The sequence below is a fragment of the Lathyrus oleraceus genome, chromosome 1 (genome assembly GCF_024323335.1).
Source record: "Lathyrus oleraceus cultivar Zhongwan6 chromosome 1, CAAS_Psat_ZW6_1.0, whole genome shotgun sequence".
Taxonomy (NCBI): domain Eukaryota; kingdom Viridiplantae; phylum Streptophyta; class Magnoliopsida; order Fabales; family Fabaceae; genus Lathyrus; species Lathyrus oleraceus.
Genome location: NC_066579.1, coordinates 129,345,686 through 129,369,425, shown reverse-complemented (window position 1 = coordinate 129,369,425; position 23,740 = coordinate 129,345,686). Strand labels below are relative to the sequence as shown.

Here is a 23,740-nt window from a genome sequence, read left to right as displayed (position 1 = left end):
AGCAATGGACATCCCACATGCATCATAGAAAAGTAATGAAGAGGTTAAATTTTATCCCATGTATATATTTTATTGTCCTCGTGATAGAAACAGAATTTTTTTTTTTGCGTATTATAGTGGAGACAACGGTCCTAATGTTTTTTAGGGTTTAGGGTTTTTGTTCCCTCTTTTCTAAAACATTAGTATTTTAAGCATTATTTGTTGTCCCTATTTCTAATGTGCGTATTTAATATGTTATCCGGATGAGCTAAGTGTCAAACTATTACGTTAATAATTCATCATAGGGTAGACTTGTAGACGCCCATGTTAAATGGTATGTTAAAGGGAAAGTTTCAAAAATGAATTGGAAGTGAGATGTTAACTACAAGTCTTATATACAATTAGAGGATTTTATTAAAAAAGAGGGAAATAGAGATATTAAGTGTATATGGTATTGGAACCTTAGCTCTACCTTTAAAGAAGAATGATGGAAATATGGTGGTTCTTAAGTGTATGGCTGATTGCAAATTTTACATGAAAATTGGTAAAAGTGTTGGTAACTAATATTGACAAGTTGTAAGTTTATAGGATGAACATACATTTCATAAAACAACATAAAATATACAAGCAAAGACTGAATGATTTGCCAAGAAATTTGGACATATACTAAGGTATAGCCTTGACATGAAGCAAGCGACATTATTTACTTAATGTGTTAATAGATAGGGGTGAAAGTGTCAACTGACCAAGCTTATAAAGCCAAAAAAAAAGCATTGGAAATCATTCAAGGTGTTGGAAGGGACCAATTAACCCATTTAAGAACATATGCACAAGAGCTACTCAAGTAAAACCCTAATAGTAACATTGTGCTATAATGCTCTTGCTCAATTGATGGTCTTATGTTTGAGAGAATATATATTTGTATATTTCAGATCAGTAAAAAGTAGACTTTTAATCTATTATTATTTTGATCATATATAATAGTTTCTTACTTATATATAATTTAATAGTTGATATTGTATTACAGGGACTTGTCCCAGCAGTTCAGAGTTTGAGTGATCATGTGGTGCAACACCTTTGTCTGAAGCATCTATATGGAAATTGGTAAAAGAAATACCTTGGAATGGAATTGAAAGAAATTTTTTGGAGTGCATCAAGGGCTACAATTGTTCAAGTATGTGAGAGAGAAATGTTAAGGTTAAAAAGTTTGAATGAAGTTGCTTAGAAGGAAATGAACGAGGTTCCTTCCTAATATTGGAGCATGCCACACTTTAAGACCTACTCAAAATGTGACCTTCAAGTAAATAATATGTGTGAAGCATTTAATAGAGAAATATTCAAATATATGGGCAAACCATTTATCACCTTGTTATAAGGGATTAGACATTACCCGACTAAGAAGATTAGTAATCACAAGGAATTAATCAATAAATATGTTGGAAATATTTGTCATAGAATCCAATTAGTACTTGAAAAGAACAAGAAATTTGCAGAAGGTTGAACTCTTGCATTACATGGTGATGATGACATGGTCATATTTGGTGTAACCAATGGAATTTAAACCTACTATGTCAATCTCAAAGAAGAAACATATGCTTGTAGAAAATGAGACTTATTTGGGATCCCTTGCAGCTAGAAACATGTCAATCTCAAAAGAAAATGAAATGGCTTGTTTAGGCTACCCGACCCTAGACAGGTCAATTCTTCTTCTATACTATTTTTTAATAGAAAAAGAAATAAATAAATGGTCTATTTAGGGTCGGGTATCCCGCAACCTGTAACACCCTAACCCGCGACTCAATATTTAATAAAATAATTCAAAAGAAAATCCACAATTAAAGTGTCACGCATGCTTCACCATAGCATAAAACATCAAATACAAAATAGTCATGTGAAAATAAGCAGCGAAAAATAATCAAGTTCAACATAAAAGTCTCAACAACAAAAACTCCAACATATAAATAAATCATAACATAAATAACGAATGACATCCCACCCTCAGTGCTACATATCAGAGTGACTCCTCTAAGACCCAATAATAAAATCTAAAGAGGCATCGACGCCATCCTCTAACTCAAGTTACTACTCCTGTATCTGATTATCTGTACTCCCGAACAACACAGATGCCACAACAATAAACAGGGGGTGAGAATACATCTAAAAATTATTAATGGTGAAATTCAGCAAAACATAATAGTAATAACGAGTTATAAAATATCTCAATCACACTCAAAACACAATCAATTAGATAACAATGAAAATGCAATACTAATGCCACCAACCCCTTCTCAAAATGCATGTGGTACCAAGTCATTGGGACCAGAGGTATGTTACTGATTTTCCCATGTCTCTGATTCCTCTATGAACCCTGTCTCTCTCTGGACGTGAGACCACCATAATTCCTCTCTGAACTAGGCCATCACTGGATCAAAGTCCTACCTATCTCCAAATAAGTGAATGCATGGCTGTGAACAATATAAACATGCAACATCATAGACTTGCAAAAGCACAAATCTCAAAACATTCTAAAAAAAGTTCCACTTTTGAACCTATAATTCGCCATTCACAGGCCATCACTGTAATCTATCTAGATTACTAAACTCAAATCCCCAATAAAGGGCATCACTACAATCCCTCTGGATTACTATACTCAAAACTATGTTTTTAAAATGATTTTATTCATTTCTCATCAAAAAGGATAAAGGTATGCTATTACCTAAAATTCTCAACTTCTCAAATTACCCAGGGAGCTAAAAGTGTCTCAAAAACTTATAATTTTCAAAATGTCTCAAAAACTCATAATTCTCAAAACCTCATAATTCTCAAAACTGGTAATTCTAAACAACTCATAGTTCTCAAAATGTCTCAAAAAAGTTAAAGATTCACAAGTGATAACTCAACTAGGATAATGACATGATTTTTCCTCAATTTACTCAAAAGTGACTCTAAGGTCACCAAAAGGATTCTAATGTCACAAGATACTTAAAAATATCACCAAAGGACTCCCAAACTCGAAAAAGTCCAAAAACGGCCAAAGAAGTCTAAGGCCCACCCGCCGTTTGTCACCACCAGTGCGGATGATTAATCCCCATATGAACCGATTTTTGATTTTTTTCCCCAAAAAAATGATTTTTCGACTTTTTCCCAAAAATCTGATTTCAAAAAATGATTTTTCCAACTTTTAAGTTTCTTCCAAAAACTGATTTTTCATAAAATAAATTCAAAATTAAACTCTTATGTGTTTGAGAAAAATTGCAGAATTTAATCGATTCAGAAAAAGGAAAAGTAGGGAAACAAACATGGTTTTAATATCACGCATTTGGGAAATCAAACGACTCAAAAGAGTCGTTCGAATTTCCGGGGAATTTCCTAAATCTACAACATAACCAACCAACAAGCTAAAGAAACCATACAATCAAATCATCACAAAAATTATTCAACAATCACACCAATAAGGTTTTGTCCAAACCTTATTGAGTTAATTCATACATATCACAAGCCAAGAGGGAAAATATCAGAGAGGAAGCATATAACCCTAAGGCACTAGCAGAAGGGTAAAGAATCTTCACTATCATGCATGCCTGAAATCACCCATGAGTAGACAATCCCTCTGTTACTTTAGATTCATAGGAAGGATGATGATTCCAACAGCTTTTGTGAATCCCTCTTCTCAAACCCAACTCTCATCTCCAACAAACCCCTTTTATTCTTCTGTCTCTTTTTCACGTACTGATAAAATTTCTAAAATCTAGTTTTCTAAACATTTTAGTATTTATATGAGTTTTATTTCTCGATATTGCAATTTTTGCCCACTTAATCTCTACTTCTCTCCTCTCACCTCATACTCCCCTCTAATCACGCAAATGGCCCAAACTCCTAATTATTTATTTAAATTATTATTTAAATTAAATAAATATTTACGTTAAATAAATATTCAATTTAAATAATTATTTAATTAGGATTTATATACATTTTCTACTAATACACCTTATTACCAAATAATTAATTAAGTCTAATTATTTTTAATAATCCCAATAATAATATTTTAATTATTTGCTCTCAAATCTCATAACTATTCAGTCTACTTATCGAATTTGTTGCAAATGGTTAAATGGGCGGTTACGTTTATTATGGTTATAAAGCCTATTAATCATGACTATTCAGATTTGACAAGGATTGACATTATAAACATGTCCTTGAGACCAAGGAAAATGATGCATGTTATCGATGAATAACATAAAAAGTAGAAAACATATGAGAAACCTTGGGCGACCAACAATGGTTACCATTGATCCATCCTAACTTACTTCCTTCCAAAGAGGACAATTGTGATCCCGTCTGACTGGCTTCAGGGGGATTTCTCCAAATAATGTTTATCAAGAACATTTTATTAAATTACCAAATTACCCCTACACTCTAAAAAACATCAAAATTCAAATATAATAAATAAACCACACGAGCAATTAAATAAAATACTCTAACTATAAGTTGAGGTGTTACAAGACCCGTTTAGGGCCAGGGCCGGGTAGTTTATTTTGAGCCTATATTATAAATGGGTTTTTCTGGCCCAACACTAAAAAGCCAGGGGCCAACCCATTTAGTGTTGGGTAGCCTGTTTTGACAACTCTACTTGCAGCCATGCTATAACATGTATATGGCATAATGATGACTCACTAGGTGTGACGTATTATAGCCTTTAATACTTGATTTTATCTTTTAATTAAGTAATTTACTAGGTTAATTTTAATACATTTTTGTTGATTTTAGGTAAAGTTAGTGAAGAGCATAATAGATGCTCTCACTTATGAGTTTTTATGTGTTTGTTACATGTGTAGGGATGACTTCTGATAAGTCATGGCACGACAAATCTGGAACACCACCTTAACCCCAACTTTAAGTGGGGAGTAGGATGCAATAGAGGTTACAAAGAATGTATATTCACACCTTTAGGGCGTACGTGGCATCAACTAGAAAATTAGAGTGTATTTGATTAAAAAAAGATAAAGAGATAAGATAAAGGCGTTGGAAGACTAAAGTTTGTACAATAGTACATCCACTACAAAGTGCAATTTACCTTCCTACAGCACAGGACTGCTGCAAGGCATCGTCGTTGCTTTCCTACGCCACTAACGTGCCACGCGACGCTTTGTTCCCCACATGTTGTTTGTACCTTGCTTATAAATGTTACAAAAAGGGAGAATTTGAGGGAAACTTACTTATTCTTATAGGCCAAACATAATGAATATTCAAAGGCCCATGATCCAAGACTCCACCAAACCCTAGATGAAGTTGACTATAAAAAGATCTCTTGGAGGAAATAAAAGAGGTTCAGAATCAAAGAGAAACACTTGGTAGAGATTGGTGTGAGAGTAAGATAAATCAGAGTGGAGAATTTCTCATCTCTTCACCTCAAGTATAAGCTACTTGTATCTAGTGTGACAAAACTCAATTCTTGCCGATTGAATATTGCAAGAAGATGAAGAAGTTTCTCTTAGGTTTTCATTTCTTTTTCATTATGTGTTTTAGAATGTTTAGCTTAAGACCCAATATTGATGTATGTATTGAGCTTATCATGAGCTAACATCCTTTATGCTGAGAAATGTGAAGTTAATATAAAGTAGTCTTTTGTGTTATTTGATGTGGTATTAATGCTTTATTTAATCATGCATTTATTGTCATAAATTTTATTATTTGGTTGATCATCTTAGGAAAAGATAAAAGCTTGTTGTTGTGAGGAATCCAGCAAAAAGTGGAACTTATGATAAGTGTGATTGAAAATAGTAGGATAAGAATATTCACTAGCTTAGCTACTTTAGACATAAAGAGCTACAATCATATAGGACATTTAGAATGAAACCAGACATGCATTAAAGTTAAATGTGAGGCTTGGGAAATTTTCTACTTGCTTTATTATATATGTTTCTGATGTTGTAAAAATACACCTTAAGATCACATCCCGACCTCATCTGGTGACGCGACATGTGTTTAGTTGTGCATGTGTGGTTGTTAAATCCAATATATTTAAGAGATCCTAATCTAGAAAGAACACTCAGATATTTAAGGAGATTTCAAGCTACTGATCACTTACAGGAAGTCCTCCACATGCTCTTGTTTTTGGTAACTTTGAAGGATACTTTGAATAAGAACCATTTCAAGAGGAAGGAGTCATGGAAGACAATTACATTATTGGAATTGCCAATGATAGGCAAGAAACATAAGGGACTATGTTGTATTTGATCCCAATGCCATGAATACGAGGATTATAAGACCAAGGATCAAGTGGCACAATTTGAATTCAAGCCAATGATGTTCAAATGTTACAAGCAATAGGCCAATATTCAGGGGCTTCCAATGAAGATCCATATTTTCACTTTAGGAAATTCTTGGAAGTAGCTAACAATTTCAAAATACCTGGTATTTCTGATGATACTTTTAGACTCAGGCTGTTTCCATACTCTCTAAGGGATAGAGCCAAGAACTAGTTGAACTCTCTAGAGCCAAATTCCATAGCCACATGGAATGCCTTAGCTGAAATTATTTTAGCTAAGTACTTTCCTCCCGTTAAGAATGTGAAAATGAGAAGTTAAATTACTTAATTTAGACAAGGATATGGTGAGTCGTTGTTATTTGATGCTTGGGAAAGATTTAAAGAGATTTTGAGGCAATGTCCCCACCATGGGATACCAATCAATATTTAATTAGAAACATTCTGCAATGGATTGATTCCATCCTTACGAAACATGCTAGATGCATTCTCTGGTGGAGCCTTGGTATCCAAATCTTATGAAAAGGCTACAAGTTAATTGAAAGTATTACGAACAATACTTACCAATGGTCGGTTACAAGAGTTGTTATTGTCACCACTCAAAAGAAGCCAGTTGGTGTCCATGAAGTCACCAAGACCATAACCTTTGTTGCTCAAGTAGCTCAGATTCACCAAATGATGAAAAACATCATAATGATTCATGACATGCCAACATTTGAGCCTATCAAGGTTGTAAGTGATGCATCATAGGTTACATGTTTCTATTGCGGGGGAGCTCATTTATTTAAAGATTGCTCATCCAATCCAGTTTATATGAACTATGTGGGAAAAAACAAGTATAATAAACCATACAATAACACTTACAATCATGGTTGGTGTAATCACCCAAACTTTTCATGGAGTAATACTCAAAACCAACTAAAGCCTTAAGCACCTCAAAGTCCACCTGGTTTTTCTACACCCAATTAAGTTGTGGCTAATCAAGGGAATGACCAGTTGGAAAATATTTTGAAGTCCTTCATATAAGAAACCAAGAATCAGTTTCAAGCCCAAGGTGTAAGCATTAAAAACTTGGAGAATCAAGTCGGGCGAATTGATTCAACACTTAGTTGTAGGACTTTGGGAGCACTCATAAGCTCTCTTGTTGCCAAAGTTATTGAAATGTGTAAGGTTATCAAGTTAAGAAATGGAAAAGAATGTGAAGGACCAACACAAATGAGAGAAGACCCACCAAGGGAAAATTTGACTATTCATGTCACATCAGGAGGGGAAGAATCAGAGCCTACTGAAACAACGCCATTTGAGGAACCTATAAAGGAGAATGTGAAAAAGGATCAAGGCACTCTGAAAACTTTTGGCATGCCTTCTGCTCCATAAAAGCAGTCAATTGACATGCAAGATGTTGACATACCACCTAAATTTATGCAAGAAAGGCCACCACCACCCTTTCTTCAAAGAACCAGGAAAGCTAAAAAAGAGCAATAATTTGGCAAGTTTATGGAGATCTTGAAGCAACTTCATATAAACATACCATTGACTGAGGTCGTTCAACAAATACCAAACTATTCAAAAAATTATGAAGGACGTTCTTACTAAAAGGAATAAAGTGGATAATTCATTACAGTGGCATTAACACAGGAATACAATCAACTTGTTCAAGGGAAACTCCCTCCCAAGTTGAAAGACCCTAGAAGCTTCACTATACCATGAAACATTGGAGAGTCTTTTTGTGGAAGGACATTGTGTGATCTTAGGGAGAGTATTAAGCACATGCCTTTATCTATCTCTAAGAAGTTACACATTGGATCTTCCAGACCAACAACTATCACCATTCAACTAGCTGACGGAGAATTTGTTATCCCCAATGGAAGATTGAAGATGTGTTGGGAAAGGTTGATAAATTTGTATTTCCACCAAATTTCATCATTATGGATTTTAGTGGTGATGAAGAAACTCCCATTTTGTTGGGAAGTATTCATTGATGATTTAGAAATTGCCTAGACAATAAGGAGATGGTGCTTACTAGATGTAAATAAAGCAACTTGGTTCTGAATTTAGAGAAGTGACATTTCATGGTTAAAGAAGGAATTATGTTGGGACATAAGGTTTCAAGGAGACAATTAGAGATGGATCAAGCAAAAAATTGAAGTTATTGAGAAGATGTCTCCACCTTCTAAAATTAAAGGAATAAAAAGTTTCATTGGCGATGCTAGATTTTATAGAAGATTCATCAAGGACTTCTCTAAAATCACGAAGTCATTGTTCCAACTGATACAACATGATGTTCCATATGTCTTCAATGAGGAGTGTGAGAAGGCGTTCAAATTATCGAAATATGCTTTGATTTCAGCACCCATTGTGAAAACTCTTGATTGAACGAAGCCATTTGAGCTTATATGTAGTGCTAATGACTTTGATATTGGATTTTTGTTGGGTAAAAGGAACAACAAGGTGTTCCATACCATTTACTACACTAATATAACACTCATTAAAGCTCAAATCAACAACAACAACACTGAGAAAGAGTTGTTAGTAGTTATGTTGCATTTGACAAGTTCAGATCATACTTGGTGAGCACCAGATAGTATATACTGACCATACAGCAATCAAGTACCTCATTACAAAGAAATATGTTAAGCCAAGATTGATAATATGAATTCTATTATTGCAAGAATTTGATTTGGAAACCAGGGACAAGAAAAGAGTGGAAAAATTAGTTGTCGATCACTTGTCAAGACTCCCTGATGAAGTCCAGAGGAATGACATTGAATACATCAAGGAAATCTTTCCTGATGAGAACCCGCTCATGATTACCTCTGGTGTGACACCATGGTATGTAGATATTGTGAACAACTTGGTCAATGGGTATGTCCCCCCAGAGTTCAACTCTCAACAAAGAAAGAAATTTTTCCATAAGTCCAAGAGTTATTTATGGGATAAACCGGTTTTTTTTACAAAATATATGTTGATCAATTATTGAGGAGATGTGTGGGTCATCCAAAGGTGTGCCATATCTTGCCATGATGCGCCTTATGGAGGACACTTTGGAGGGACCATAACTGTTGTAAAAATGTTATAATTAGGTTATTTTTGGCCCTCTATATTTAAAGATATTAATGAATTAGTCAAGGCTTGTGATAGATGTCAAAGGGTAAGGAATATTCTCGTGAGGTAAGAAATGCCACTCACAAATATTTTGGAAATAAAACTTTTTGATGTGTGTGGCATAGACTTCATGTGACCACTTCCCTAATATTTTGGAAATCTTTACATCCTTATTGTTGTAGATTATGTATCCAAATGGATATAGGAAGTATCAACCCATACCAATGATGCTTAGGTTTTGACCAAATTTTTAATAAAAAACATTTTTTCTAGACATGACACACTTTTGCAATAAATTGTTTAAAAATTTAATAAAAAAATATGGGGTAAAACACAAGGTTTCTAAAGCCTATCATCCGCAAAGTAGTGGGCAAGCCGAGTTATCTAATAGGGGGGATAAAAAGAATATTTGAAAATATGGTTAAACCTTCAAGGAAGGATTGGTCCAAACATCTTGATAATGCTTTATGGGCTTATAGGTCTGCTTACGAAACCCATTTAGGAATGTCTAACGCCGCAATTTTATTTAAATTATTTTTCATAATTTAATTATACGATAATTGTGATTGTGTTGTTTGATTCGTGTTTTGAGGTGTGGTGTACCCTTGGTGTGGGGTAGTTGCTTTAAAAATTAAGGTGTTGGGGGTGTGTGAGCAAAAATGTAGAAAAAGTGGTGTGGTGAGTAAAACTAATTAACCATTTTAGTTATTATTTTATTTATTTATTTAATTAGAATCGATTATTATTATTATTATTATTATTATTATTATTATTATTCAGATGGTGATGTTCATCAAGTTTTTGTGCAACTTGTCAAAGTTTAAGGATGTTTTCTGAATTTGTCGGATTGAAGTTGGAAGCTAGAATGGTGGTTAGGTAAAGAAAATTTCAGATGGTGATGTTCAATTATTATTGTGCAACTTGTCTTATGTTTGGAAATGGCAGTGCATGGAAATTACTTGAGGACAAACAACGATTCAAGTTTGAGTGTATGATGCAACTTTGTCATTGCATGTTTTCGATCAAAGAAACAAATCAAAACAAGTTAAAGAGGAGCAAAAATGATAAATAAAGGTCAAAGAGAGATGCAAAAATGACTAAGTATGAAGAAATAAGGAGTTAGTAAAAATCAGGTGGAAAAAGGAGCAAATATATGCAACTACTAAAATAATCACGCGCAATATCGTGTGCATGATAGAAAAGCAAAGTCAGCATCACACGTGATGTGAGTTATAACGTGCACAATGGTACTTTTTCTTGGCTTTTTCTTACACGTTTCTGATCCATTCCGACTGCTTTAAAAAGGGAGGTTTGATGCTTTTTCAAGTGTTTTGTGATTTTACACTGCAAGTGACAATTTACAACACTGAAATGCATATTAGGAGCGCATTTGAAGCCATTGGAGGTCAGTTCTTCAAGAGATCTCTTATGGAAACCTCTTATTTGTATTTGGTATTGTAATTTTCATTATGAGTAGTTAATTCTCTCTAGGTTAGGGTGTTGTTTGATGAACCTATTTTAATATTGTTGGAACATATGTTTGATTTGTTATTGCATGAGTAATTTGAGTTATAATTCTATTCATTTGCACCTTGTTCTTAATGTTTTTTATGTGAGATACTTTTTTTAATCTGAATTTGGGAACATAGGGAATACTGACCATTAGTCTATGTGTTTGACCTAGGGAAATTGTTGTAATTATGCCGATTGAATTGGGATAAGAGACCTTAAGTAGTGGCATAGAAATTAACATTCTATTGCATGTAATATATCAAACATCAACAATAGAGAAATAAGGGATTCTATACAAAACCTGATCGTTTTCGTATTATTGATATAACATTTTATTTTATTTTCGCAATCCAATCCCCCCCCCCCCCCCCCAATTTAGTATTTTTTAAACATTACATACTATTGTCTTATTAAATAGCAGTCCCTGTAAATTCAATATTTTTATTAGTGTGACATTATTGTTATACTTGCTGAGAAGTCATCAAGTTTTTGACGTCGTTGTCGGGGATTGTATAGTTTTTGTATGAAGTCATTAAGAATGCAAGATGATATCCAACAAGAATGCAAGACGAGGATTGTATAGTTTTGAATGAAGCTCCAAATCTAATATTTTATCTAGAAGTAGATATCCAACAACAAGATCTTCAACAAAAGAATATCCCTAATTCTAACAACAAGGCTGATAAAAGAGGAGAAATAAATAAAGTATTGGATAAGATTGATGTCTTGTTCAATACTATCAAGCTAGACAGAATATGGAAGAAAAACCTTGAATTCCTGAAAGTGATGGAATTCGTACCGAACAAAAGGAAGAAGAAGGATGATGTGTTTTTCGTGTCATATATGTCGCCCTAACATAAAAATCGAAAGGTTGGGCTTAGGACCTTCAAGAAGCGCTTAATGGGAGGCAACCCATAAGATAAATTTAAATTTCATTTGCAAGATTTAAATTTCATTTTATTTTAATTAATTGTTTTTATTTTGTAACATATCACATTTATGAGCAGTAGGACAAAGACTTGATAAAGGGATTGAAAGAAGAAAAAGAGACTAAAAACTTTCTCTAATCCTATTATTTTGCTCTAATCTCTTCGCACTTTCTAGTGTTGTTGTTGTTGTTTCAGACAATGGGTCCAAAACAAAGCCACTTCTCTCGAGTATCATCATCAATCAGATGAAGGATGAGTGGATCAAGAAGAACCAAGACTTCAATAACACCATGCAAGACGTGCAAGAGTTTTTCCACAACAATGACATGTTAATTTGGAGTTTTCTGAATTTGTATTAATTTTTGCGATTCCCTTTTACATCCAACAAGTCAATCTCTCAAGTCAATCTAGAGTATTAGCTATAATACTTGGTTTCTCTTTGTACCAATAAATTTAAGTTTGTCTTTAATGAACAAGTTTGTAGCTGTTGTTTCTTCCAAATTTACAAAAATATTCACTTGTAGCATTGAACAAATGAATCAAAAGTACCATCTGAGGAAACTTGATCATCAAGAAAACGAATTACAAATTGAAGGCAAAGGATGAAAAAGAAATCAAGGGACATATACTCAACCTTCAGATACCTCAACTAGCAAGGTTTGAGCCAAATAAGTTCCATTGTCTACTATTCCTTTTATTGAGTGTATCCATGCATTACTGTTTTATTAGGTTTGAACTATTTCTGATTAAATTTGTCTGATTTGATTGACACACATTAAGGTAGATGTTTACTTTAAACTCTGAGCCTTTTAACCAACCTGTAGTAATAGGATACATCAATTACTAACCACTTTGAGCTTGGCCTTTCTTTCAGCGACTTAACCTTATTTCTTAGCCATATGACTTAAAAGAGTTATCTTTCCACTCCCTCTTTGGAGTTAGGTAGATATGTTTAATTTCTTAAGTTTTATGAAAAAGAATAAGTTAGGAGTTGCTCTTGAAAGTGAGCAAAATTTAAAGTTTGGGGTTGGGGTACTAGAGAAAAACGATCAAAAATTTAAAATTTTGAGAAAATAAGAAGTTTGAAAAAGGAACTTCTTCAAAAAAAAGTGAGATAAAAAGAATGTAAATGGAATATTGAGAACCACAATAATAATATCTCTAGTACCATAATAAGGAGCAAAGTGGTATGATATAAGAAGGAGAATTAGACACCTAACTCCAAAGGTTTAAACCTACTTTCCCAAAAATGTCCTACCCGAACATAAGTCAAGATACAACCGAAACCCCCCTCAAATGTTTGTATTTTGATTTCTTTGATGAATTATATTAGAACATGATCAAACTCAATATAAACTATTTTGCATGTTAATTGAGAGACTACCATATCAATTGAAATCAAGGTGAGATAAGAGACATGTCGAGTACTTGTCAAAGCTTGAGGATGTTTTCAGAATTTTCCAGATTGAAGTTGGAAGCTAGAACGGAGGTCAGGTAAAGAAAATTTCAGATGGTGATGTTCAATTGGTATTGTGAAACTTGTCTTCTGTTTGGAATTGGCAGTGCAGACAAGTTACTTGAAGACAAGCACACACAAACACTTTGTAATAAAAAAACTGTTAGTGCTGGAATTCGAAGCCTGTCACTCCGGGTACTTTTCACTACGGTTGTTAGGTTTGACCGTGGTGAAATGTATTTTAATAAATAACACAAAAAAGAAAGGTGTCTAGTAATGATATTACTACGGTTGACTAAATGGTCGTAGTAAGATGATGTTATGAAATGTATATTTTATAGTAGTGACAACTGAAATTTGAGAACCTCCAGCAACAAAGATGAAACAAAAAAGATTGAATGAAAAGTCTCTCTCAATAGTCCCCTTTAAAGGAGGAATAATTCAAAAGTGAAACCTGAGCACAAGTTCTTGTTTTATATGCAAATTAAGGCCCAAGTTCAACAATCATGATCCACTAGAAAATTAGAGGTTTGATCCAATGACTTAGACGACACCTATATTTTGTAACTGCACTTGAGTGCACTCGAGTGAGCCTAGACATATCACATTTCTCCCTTGCGCGTGTGACACGTAGGGGTTGTCTTCATAGAAATGTTTCGTCTGTACAAAGTGCATTTAATGTGCATGCTACATATCCCAACTACTCCCAGTAAGCATAACCACCACATTCCCTTCTCCGTTGAGCACCAATGTCAAAGAAAAATATCTCTTAGTGGATAATGTTACCATAATTCATACTTCTGAGCCGACCTTACTTCATGACAATAATCCTTAATTCATGACTAACAACAAGAATTTAAGAGGAGACTGCTTCAGACTAACCAACGACCGACTCAATCCATATGTCTAATATATTCCAAACGCTCGACACACTAACATACATGTGAACCTCTATATGATTGCACCACACAAGAGCACAATTTCCTTCCATCAGAATCATTGATTTCTCTTCAACTGTCACCCTGTATTTTCCATTGGACAACTTGAAGACGGTTACAATAACATCTCCTCAATAACATACCAGTCATTCTCGATTGCAAGATTGAATAAAAGTAATAAAAATAACCTAATATGATACTAATACGATAGAATGTATTCAATTATAATGCCATAGTTTTTCTATAAAGTTGCAATGTCGTTGTCTACCAATGTCAAATACACACGAGACAGAAATAGTTTACTATGTTTACACTATAAATGTATATGCATATATTCTACTTTTAGTAATTAAGTTCGTAGTCGATAAACATAATTACCCTTCTTTTCCTGAAAAATATTTCTTATTCTTTTAAATGGTAAACTAAATTCTTTTGTTTTTTGAACGGTTAATTAATCAATTACTCCGGTTTTTAAAATTCTCTGCAACTGTAACTACCGTAACAGAACCAAAACTGCGGTTGTTACATTTTGCGTTTCTTCGTTTGAGTTCACCGTAGCTCTTTCCCATCGTCGTTTTGGTCCCTACTTCTCCGATTCGATTCAAACCCTAATCTCCCTCTCGGATCCCAAATCGCTGCAATGTCCAATTCGATTCTTCTTCTCGCAGTTCTCACCCTAGCATTGACGTGTAGTCTCGTGAATTCGATGCGGTTTGAGCTTAAATCGGGTCACACTAAGTGCATTTCCGAAAATATTCAGAACAATGCCATGACGGTAGGAAAGTACAATGTCGTTAATCCTAATGAAGGGCAACCAATTCCTGATACCCACAAGATCACGCTCAAGGTATGAAATAGTCCGTGATTCAATTTCCATGCGCTAGTTTCGAATGTGTGTCAAATTTGAGTTAATTTGTTGTTTTTCTTCTTTGCTTGACAATGAATGATCTTAAGAAAACGAAAAAAAAAAACACTATTTAAAGTCTTTGGTAGGAAATATATGAGAACCCCCTTCAAATTTTTGAATCTTTATCCACTGAGGGAGGGGGATTGATTCTCAAATGGAAATGCTTTTGGCTGTTTGTGATTTATTTTGAGTTATATAACAAAGTTTCTTAATTTGGAGTGTTTCACATGAGCTGTGAAGCTAAGACATTGGACACAGCTATGAAGCATGCACACTCCGCCACGCGGTGTCCGACACTTGTATGACAGTCATACAACATGTGTCTGAAAGTCAGATATGAGTCGGAAAAGTCTAACAAGTGTCTCAAAAAAAGTTTTTTTTTCTTTGTTTAGACACTAATTCAATCAATGTTTGGCACCTATATGACATTCTTAGAACACGAACAATTCAAACAAGTGTTTAAAAAATGTTTTTTTTCTTTGATTCAACACACCTTATACCGCTTTTGGACAAACTCACACATATCTAAGATTAAACATGAATTGAAGCAATTTTATCGATGAAGGATTAAAGACATTAAATTTGATTAAAATATTTTTAACTCATTTAATAATAGATGGATTAATGAAGGTCAAATTCTATCATATATATGTAGCGGTGTCGATGTGCTATGTTTTTGAAATTATCAGTGTCATAGTGTCTGTGTCGTGTTTCAGTGTCTGTATCGGAGTCCCTGTTTCATAGGGACACGGCACTTTTAATAATTTAATAAAATGAAAGTGATTGTATGCAATCACAAATGTCATTGTCATGTTGATGTCAATGTAATGATGTAAGGCACTAACACGTGTCGGCCACTCAGACATGTCTACAATTTGAAGTGTGGGTGCTATATAGGTGTTGAGGCTTGACTTTGTTGTTTGTGTGTTGTTTGCCAATGAAAGGTGAGTTCTCCTAATGGAAACAGTAATCACTATGGGGATCATGTGGAGTCGGGTACTTTTGCATTTACTGCAACTGAAAGCGGTGACTACACGGCTTGCTTTTGGATACCGGATAGTAGGATGGCCCCGTCAATTGTGACTGTTGAGTTTGAATGGAGATCTGGGGTTGCTGCCAAAGACTGGTCTAAGGTTGCCAAGAAAGGGCAGGTTGAAGTAAGTATTGTTGTTCTTTTTGTTTCTTGACTTTGCATTCAGATAATTACTGTTGGTAATCTGTTATCATTATTGCATTTTAGCTCTGTCTGTGATGTGCTTTATTGCAAATAATTATGTAGTCAATCCGACATGAGAATGGATATTGATGATGTTGTATCTAGAAGGGAAGCTTGCAGCCAATGGATTTTTTAAAAATCTAGATCACATTAATTAGTGAATAGTGCGTTTATGTTATGCTATTTGCAAAACTATTACAAAGAATTGCTCTCCGTATAGACTTATTGAAAATGTAGGCTTTTGATAGAGCCTATTACTTAGCATTGCTCTCCAAATGGATTTATGGAAAACTTAGGCTTTTGATAGAGTCCAATGGCTTTGTATGAAACATGTAGCCAACACCACCTAATCGATCCATTTGCAACTCCTCTAGGAATATTGCTTGAATGGTGCTTCTTTCCCTTAAATCAAATATAATACTTAGTGCCCAAATAAATTTTCAAATGCTTTTTAAATGATTTTTCTTACATGTCGGATTTTAAATGATTCTACGCAGCTTCATTTCCATTATATCATGAATACACTAGTACAGAGTTGTACTGTCTTGGTATAATTGGTTACTTGTTGAAACTGTTGATAATGAATTGAGGGATAACATCATAATGTTCTTGGTTTCCCATACGCTCTTTTAATTTTCAAAAATCTTAGCTTAACTTTTTTATTTGACCATTTTTTCTGCGATGTAATGTGCAAACATTTGCATGAAAAACTCTGTAACCGGAGCTTCCTGAAAATGTAATTCAATTCAGGACGTGTTCATAGAGAAAACAAGGAATGGCACAACCTGTATGAGAAAGCATATGCCAGTAACCTGGATTGCGTTATATCTCGGTTTTGAATCCAACTTTTATCTTAGCTATCCCATTCCTTACTTTTGGCTGTGTATTTTTCTTGCTTAAAATGTCAAATCCCACATGTGCGAATGTTTTGTACTATCGTTGTTTATTTGTGTCTTTCGTTATAATTCCTTGTTTGGTACCTACAAAGTTTATTATTATGAATAAACACAAACCAGTGAGCTGATTTCTAAATACCACCCTAATTTGTTTCACCTTTGTAAGTTATAGGTATTTCTGATTTTTAGATTTAAGTATTTTTTCTTATATGTTTGTTAATAATATGTTATATCTTCTCACTTTCTAGGTAATGGAATATGAGTTGAAGAAGCTCTATGATGCTGTTACATCCATCCATGACGAGATGTTTTATCTTCGTGAAAGGTGTAGATGTCATAACTTTTGCTAACTACTCTCTTGATATTACTACATCATTCATCTACTATGTTATGGCTGTCCATGTGATCTTTTGATGCAAATGTTGTTTTGTTGAGTTCATTCAAAGTTTCTTTTAATACGATGCATCAGTTATTTCCTTTTGCCATGCCAACCAAAAGTTGTTATTTGTTCATCTAGTTTTGTCTCTCTCCCTTGGGTCCATACATAGATTAAATCCCTAGGTCTGCATAGCAAACCCCTTAGACTTAACCAATAAGGTAGAAAAAGAAATGGTTTACGAGGAGTCACACGGCATTGTTTTTTTGGCTCCCCAAGTTTAACAAAGATAATTCTTGCCATTTACTGTTTCTCCTTCCCCATTCAATTAATGGATTGAAGTCAATCAGAAAAAAAGCAGTTGTTTTGATATGTTCACAATAGTAAGAGGGTCCTCCACAGCCAAAGCCTCTAAAGCTATATCTACAGAGATAATCTCAATTGTTCCATTCATTCAACAGATAGGATATCTGATAAAAAAAATTAAATAATTAAAGTCAAAATTTTGCACATGTTTTGCTGAATGCGGATCCGATGGGGTTATTTCCTGTAAAGTGAAACTAATTGCCTCTTAAGTTATAAATCCAATTCCCCCCTCATGCTTTTATTTTCTTTGAACCTTGAAATAGTTAGTGTTTCTCTCACTTGTTATGACTTGCCAATTAGTTGAGAAATGAGGAATGTGATTCAGATTTACTAGTAGGGACAATCTGCAGGACAAAAAGTGTAGATGTAAATTGGGCTGTTAAGAGGGTGCAATGGCGAGACCAAAATGCAGAAAAACATGTGCAAACATAATGTGACTAATTTATTTATTTATTTTTATTTGTTAAATATCTCATCCATTGAAGTAATCAAACAGTTGAGGTTGCTGCTGTAGATATAACTGTAGAGGCTTTGGCTGTGATGGACCCGCTTCAGTCCCCAACATGCTTGCTTTGCTCCACCCTTGTGAATGAAATTTCTTTGCTTACATGTTTTATTTCACAGATAGCATGCTTCTATTTTATGTTTAATGTTTAGAAATTTGGCTCTGCTTTTTCATTCTAATTGTTTTTCATTGAACTTTGATGACCTTTTATCCTTATGTCCAACATAGGGAAGAAGAAATGCAAGATCTTAACAAAGCAACCAACTCCAAGATGTTTACCTTCGTTTTCCTTTCAATTGCCGTTTGCGCTTCTGTCGCCGGTATGCAGCTATGGCATTTGAAGACATTCTTTGAGAGGAAGAAGCTCCTCTAAGTTTCTTCACACAAATTTTGTTCGATTTGTTTCTTTATTTTATTAATTCATGTTTCCTGTCTGTTCCTTGTGTATTCAAATATCTGAATAGTCTATCTTTATCTTTTACAATTTATTGGTAGGTATTAGAAACAACTGTTACACTTTCAAAGTTCTTTCATTTAGAATCATAATAGTTATTCTTTTACACTCAATCTGAGGACTGGTTTATTCTTTGATGATTAAATACTTGGTAGAAAATTCCATGAGACCCTTCAAAATACAAATGATAAAAGCAACAGTATCAATATCTGGTTTTCTCTCAAACTATCATCTACATACAACTATATCATTTGGAGATATGAAACATATTAAAGAGTTGTCTTTTTGAAATAGTAAGTTTTTATATGCATGAGCAAAGGATTCAACTTGTGATCACATTGTTAAGGACTCTAATAATGCTTACCACTAAAACGATGCCAATTGAGTATATTTTAATGCTTCTATCTTATGCAAAGGCATTTATATGCTCATTTCATTATCACCACTTGGTCTAAAATATTTAGTGAGACATAACTTTGCGTGTGTTTGGTTCCGCGCACATCATTATCACCACTTGGTCAAATATTTAGTGAGACTTCATTTAATGTGTGTTTGATTTTGCAGTCACAGTAATTGATTTTGTGTGAATTGATTTTGTAAAATAAATTCTGATTAAAAGTGATTCAACATGTCTTTGGTTTTGGTGTAATAAGAATTAATTTTGAATTAATTAATTTTGTAAAATTGATTTTACATAAAAGTGAGTCAAGACTTCTAAAGTCATCTATGTTGGAAAATTTAATATAAAACTAAGTTTAGAAGTAAATCTCAATTTTAAAATTATGTTTATATTTGGAAGTTGCAAAAATTAATTACACACCTCAAATTATTTTTGAATACTTCAAAAGTATAACCAAACATACATTTTCTATACAACAAAATTCAACGCACATTTTTTATATAAAATATAATTTTATGATTTTGAAAATATGACACAAAAAATTATCAGATTGAACCATAAATTAGGCTGATTTCTGTAAAATATTTTGTAGTGTAGTACTATCTAAATTTTGCAAGGCAGATGATCAACCACGACGCTCCAGCATAAAGCAATTTAGTTTAAAATTGATACGATTACTGTTGCATAATAAATAATCGTTATAGAAATACACCCTGAAATAAGGTCATTTAATCATCCTAAGTAATTTTTCAACTATGAAGAGTCTGAATAATTCTCGAAAGAAAATTCAATAATGATCTTTTAACCACCCCAAATATGCATTTGTATTGCCAATGTTTAAAATGACTTCCTGAAACTTGAAAGGTAAGTACCAATTATTTCTTTGGTAGCCAGTTTGAAAATTTCTTAGAATTGAGTTTTATGATTTTGAAAATATATCACAAAAGTAATTACTAAATCGCTCGTTTTAAAATGTTATGCGACACTGACCAAATTATGCAAGGTAGGGTAAAACAACTCATTTCAAAACTGATAAGAGTTACTACTACATAATAGATTCTGATTCAAGAAAAATGTCTTATAGCAGGGAACTTTATATAAGACATGCAATGACATTTTACGAGTACTTAATCATAAACATTGAATGTCAAATTTGCAAATACATTTGAATTTTATTTTAAAAACAAGGTAATTTATAAATCCACTTATTTTAAAGGTCAATATATTAACTATAAATCCTCTTTCAAATTATTGTTCAACTAGTGTTTATCCATAGAATGCATTACATTGATGAACTTTTGCGATAATGCTCTATCTAGAACAATGTTCAATCCAAATTCGTTAAATAAGATCTGCTACATAAGATCTGCTACATGGATGAACTTTTTGACATAATGTTCTATCCAAAATCATATCCAAATCCGTTAAGTAAGATCTGCTACATGGATGAACTTTTTGACATAATATTCTATCCAAATTCATACAAGGTGTAAACAAATTCAAACTTTACCATACATGTAGTGTAACACAACAACTCAAACATTAGGGATATTATAACAAGTCAAAAGCCAAACCAACAATACATTTAGTTTAGAACAATAGTTCTGAAAGCTCAAGAATTCATAGTATAGTTCAAACTGTAAAGAAGAAAGTATGATATGTGTCAACCCTTTATTTAATAAGTAACTATGGGATGACTTCCACGCACACAACAACTTCGGTCTTTCTGATTACTCGTCGTCATCATCATAGCTCTTGCGATGGTGACTCTTGTGGTGATGCTTCTTCCTCCCATCATCATCATCATTATCATCAGAGTTATCTTCACCTCCTCCCTGCCATCGTACAAAAACATCATTTAATGAATACCAACTCAAATGTTTTGAAAATTTTCATATAGTTGAGACTTGAACACGAAGCAAAGAGTCCATAAATTGACTGTCACAAGTGAAATATTCAGTTCGAGACCGAGAGCCTAAGGACATGGAAAGTGATTGAATGGAAGGAAGGGAATGGTAATAGGTTCCATAGCATCCCATTCCCTCATTGTTATATAAGAAATATAAATGTTGCTACCAAGTGTCGAAAAACTCTTTGTAAACTGTTTCTACAATCAAAGAGGGAAAGGGGAAATCTCCACATATTTCTATAAGCTATTAAATAAAGCCTGGTTTGACCACACCGACCACGAAAACGATCTTTCTCGGATCATTGCACTCTCAGGCATCCTTGGCACGTAAGATCTAACGATCCAGCACTCATCTTGACTACACTGCGTAACGCGGGGATCATAATTCATAACACAAAACATATGATCCCTCCGAAGAGCAAAATAATACTTGTATACACACACCGACATGCATAAAAAATATCACCGATGAAGAAAATAACATTTAAATCACAACATTAAACTAAGATAATCAAAATTCATAACCATAATAGATCCATAATTAAGAGTACTCACATATTTCTTGCGACCATAGCTGGGTTTCTCATCATCATCATCATCATCACGACGCCTCTCAGGACGCTCATAACCATAGCTCGGTTTCTCCTCATCATCATCACGACGCCTCTCAGGACGCTCATAACCATAGCTCGGTTTCTCCTCATCATCACTCCTTCCATAGCTAGGTTTTGCTTCATACTCACTCCTTCCTCCTCCATATCCCTCTTCCTCCCCATAACCAGTCTTCTTCCTCCCACCATACCCCGATCCATATTCCGATCCGCCACTCTCATACTCAGTCTTCCTCCCATAACCTTGACTCTCCTCCTCACTCCTCCCATATTCTTGCTTCCTCCCACCATACCCAGATCCATATTCAGATCCCTCATTCTTTCTACCATAACCAGACCCAAATTCAGATTCCTCATCATTTCTACCATATCCAGATTCTTGCTTTCTTCCACCACCATAACCAGATCCATACTCAGATTCCTGGGCCCCATCACCATACCCAGATCCAAATTCAGATTCCTGCCTCCCACCACCATACCCAGATCCCTGCTTTCTCCCACCACCATAACCACCAGCAGATCCAGGGTTAAAACCAGCAGGAGCAGGTCTAGGTTTAGGTCGAGAATAGCTACTATACTCAGTAGCAAGAGCTTCATCGCCATAAGCAGAAGGTTCAGATTGAGACGAAAATTGAGGACGATCGTAATCGAAATCATCATCGGCTGAACCTGATGGGTAACATGTTTCTTCAGAGGGTGGAATTGGACGACCGTAGGTTAGGTGAATGTCGTAACCTCCACCGTATGGTGTTGGATCGTATTCGTCGAAATCATCAACGCTTTCGTCATTGTTTCCACCACCACCCCTTGAAAAATACGACATTTTTCGAACTCGCTTTGATTTGGGATCACAGAATGGAACACGATTGAGATAAATGATGATTATTTAGGATTCAAAGTGTGATTTATTTGTCGGTAAAAACACTGGTTGAGATTTTTTCGATTGGACACGTGGATCCGTATTTTACTCCTGATGTTTGTTATAGTGTGATGGGTTATACTAAAAAAGTCTAATTAAACTCATTATTAGAAAATTTAATTTAATTTTGGGTAGAAACGGAAAGTAATTAACGAAAAGGAAAGGGATATACTAGAAGATATCTCGCAATGAGTCAAAAGTTAAGAATGTCTTGAATGATTGATAAATTTTTTTACTAGGGCCATTCGCACAATGCAAGATGAAAGGTCTAAGAGACCAGACCATGTGTTTTCTCATTCTCATTCAAAATAGAGAAACTATTGAAATTTTATTCTTAAGATGATAGATGTTAGACCAAATTCTTAAGCTAAGGTGTTAAGTGTATTGAACTAGAATGGACAAATAATGATAAACAAAAGGATCAATGCAAAAGTAATTAAACACAAAATTGTTAACCAAATTCAGTGAAAACACACTTACGCCTGTGAGACACTATATTCAACAAAGAAAATTCATTATCTATAATTAGTACAATTAGTCTTATAGAAATAACAAATTCATGATGTTCAATGCCTCTTCTTAATCTTAGTGGCTTTCATTTGGGTCTCCCCCTAAATATGAAAATCCCTCTTGCTTTCCCTCAATCACTAATCTCAAGTGATCACCTTCAATAAACAACTTAAAGATTGTTGAACTACAACACAACTAAACAAACCAACATTATACTTTATAATATGAATGAGGGCATTGGCGTGGTGTACAAGCAACACAAACACATGACTCAAATAAAACTCTAACACTAGAAATCTTCAATACTTGCTTGTTTTCTTCAATGATGTAATTGAGTGTCTTTAAATAGAATTCCTCTGATGGAGATTTGGTTAAGATTTGTTTTTCAAAACAGCTTCATAACAAGATTTGATTTGATTTGAATTCAAATTTAAATTTCCAAATCTTTAAATTTGATCTTAGTAAATCATCAAACAAATCTAGTTAA

The 23,740-nt window shown here is 34.0% G+C and overlaps 2 protein-coding genes and 1 non-coding gene across 3 annotated transcripts; 1 reads left to right on the top strand and 2 right to left on the bottom strand.

Moving 5' to 3' along the window:
* Window positions 1-6,551: 6,551 nt before the first annotated feature.
* Window positions 6,552-6,661, bottom strand: LOC127116617 (small nucleolar RNA R71). The gene has a single exon (XR_007801430.1). It is a non-coding gene; the product is annotated as a small nucleolar RNA R71 (small nucleolar RNA).
* A 7,872-nt stretch (window positions 6,662-14,533) lies between these two features.
* On the top strand, window positions 14,534-19,017 carry LOC127121965 (transmembrane emp24 domain-containing protein p24delta7). The gene is made up of 4 exons (XM_051052386.1): window positions 14,534-15,031; window positions 16,036-16,248; window positions 17,452-17,528; window positions 18,679-19,017. The coding sequence occupies exons 1-4, from the start codon at window positions 14,825-14,827 to the stop codon at window positions 18,821-18,823; spliced, it is 642 nt and encodes a 213-aa protein (XP_050908343.1). The 5' UTR covers window positions 14,534-14,824; the 3' UTR covers window positions 18,824-19,017.
* Window positions 19,018-20,827: 1,810 nt separating this feature from the next.
* LOC127121958 (uncharacterized protein At5g39570) lies at window positions 20,828-23,039 on the bottom strand. The gene is made up of 2 exons (XM_051052380.1): window positions 21,769-23,039; window positions 20,828-21,139 (listed from the first exon to the last, which is right to left on the bottom strand). The coding sequence occupies exons 1-2, from the start codon at window positions 22,645-22,647 to the stop codon at window positions 21,035-21,037; spliced, it is 984 nt and encodes a 327-aa protein (XP_050908337.1). The 5' UTR covers window positions 22,648-23,039; the 3' UTR covers window positions 20,828-21,034.
* Between the last annotated feature and the right edge of the window lie 701 nt (window positions 23,040-23,740).

Bases quoted from the DNA above. Each gene is read 5' to 3' on its own strand.
- LOC127121965 (XM_051052386.1), top strand. From the start codon at position 14,825: ATGTCCAATTCGATTCTTCTTCTCGCAGTTCTCACCCTAGCATTGACG. The intron at 16,249-17,451 runs GTAAGTATTGTT...CTCACTTTCTAG, and splicing joins CCAAGAAAGGGCAGGTTGAA to GTAATGGAATATGAGTTGAA. The intron at 17,529-18,678 runs GTGTAGATGTCA...TGTCCAACATAG, and splicing joins ATGTTTTATCTTCGTGAAAG to GGAAGAAGAAATGCAAGATC.
- LOC127121958 (XM_051052380.1), bottom strand. From the start codon at position 22,647: ATGTCGTATTTTTCAAGGGGTGGTGGTGGAAACAATGACGAAAGCGTT. The intron at 21,140-21,768 runs GTGAGTACTCTT...GTACGATGGCAG, and splicing joins GCTATGGTCGCAAGAAATAT to GGAGGAGGTGAAGATAACTC.